Below are 370 nucleotides of genomic sequence, written 5' to 3' on the forward strand. Positions count from 1 at the left end.
ACGGGAGCCGGTAGCCGACGTCTTGGGCCAACCATGGTGGGCATCCATCCTGCAGGCCAGTGTGCTCGAGTGGATGGAGAGGACCCTGGAGGTGGAGTTCAAGGAGTGGTTCAGGGAAGAGGAGCCAGAGAGAGACCATCAGGGCTTCTTCCAGTCAGCCCTGCCTGTCATTGTCATGCAGGTGGGTCCCCAGCACCACGGCTGTGCTGGGGGCCCCCCAAAAGGGGGCTGTGGCCTGCAGCCTCCCACTGAGCCCCCTCCGCTCTCCTCTGCCCCTGCAGATGCTGAAGGAGAACATCCAGGTAGCCTCCTTGATCACGGACTCTCGGCAGCAGAAGGTCTACAACATGGCCTTGGAGGAGCTGGAGGC

At 62.7% G+C, this 370-nt stretch overlaps 1 protein-coding gene across 1 annotated transcript in view; it reads left to right on the top strand.

Moving 5' to 3' along the window:
* The window catches only part of LOC104499554 (exocyst complex component 3-like protein), a gene marked incomplete at both ends in the record, with an annotated part of 1,961 nt that extends 1,596 nt beyond the window's left edge, over positions 1-365 (top strand). The window contains 2 exons of the mRNA XM_010143074.1: positions 56-181; positions 282-365. Coding sequence (XP_010141376.1) covers positions 56-181; positions 282-365 — 210 coding nt within the window. The remainder of the gene's footprint in view (positions 1-55; positions 182-281) is intronic.
* Positions 366-370: the final 5 nt, after the last annotated feature.

Source organism: Buceros rhinoceros, unplaced genomic scaffold, assembly GCF_000710305.1.
Source record: "Buceros rhinoceros silvestris isolate BGI_N320 unplaced genomic scaffold, ASM71030v1 scaffold44439, whole genome shotgun sequence".
Lineage (NCBI taxonomy): Eukaryota > Metazoa > Chordata > Aves > Bucerotiformes > Bucerotidae > Buceros > Buceros rhinoceros.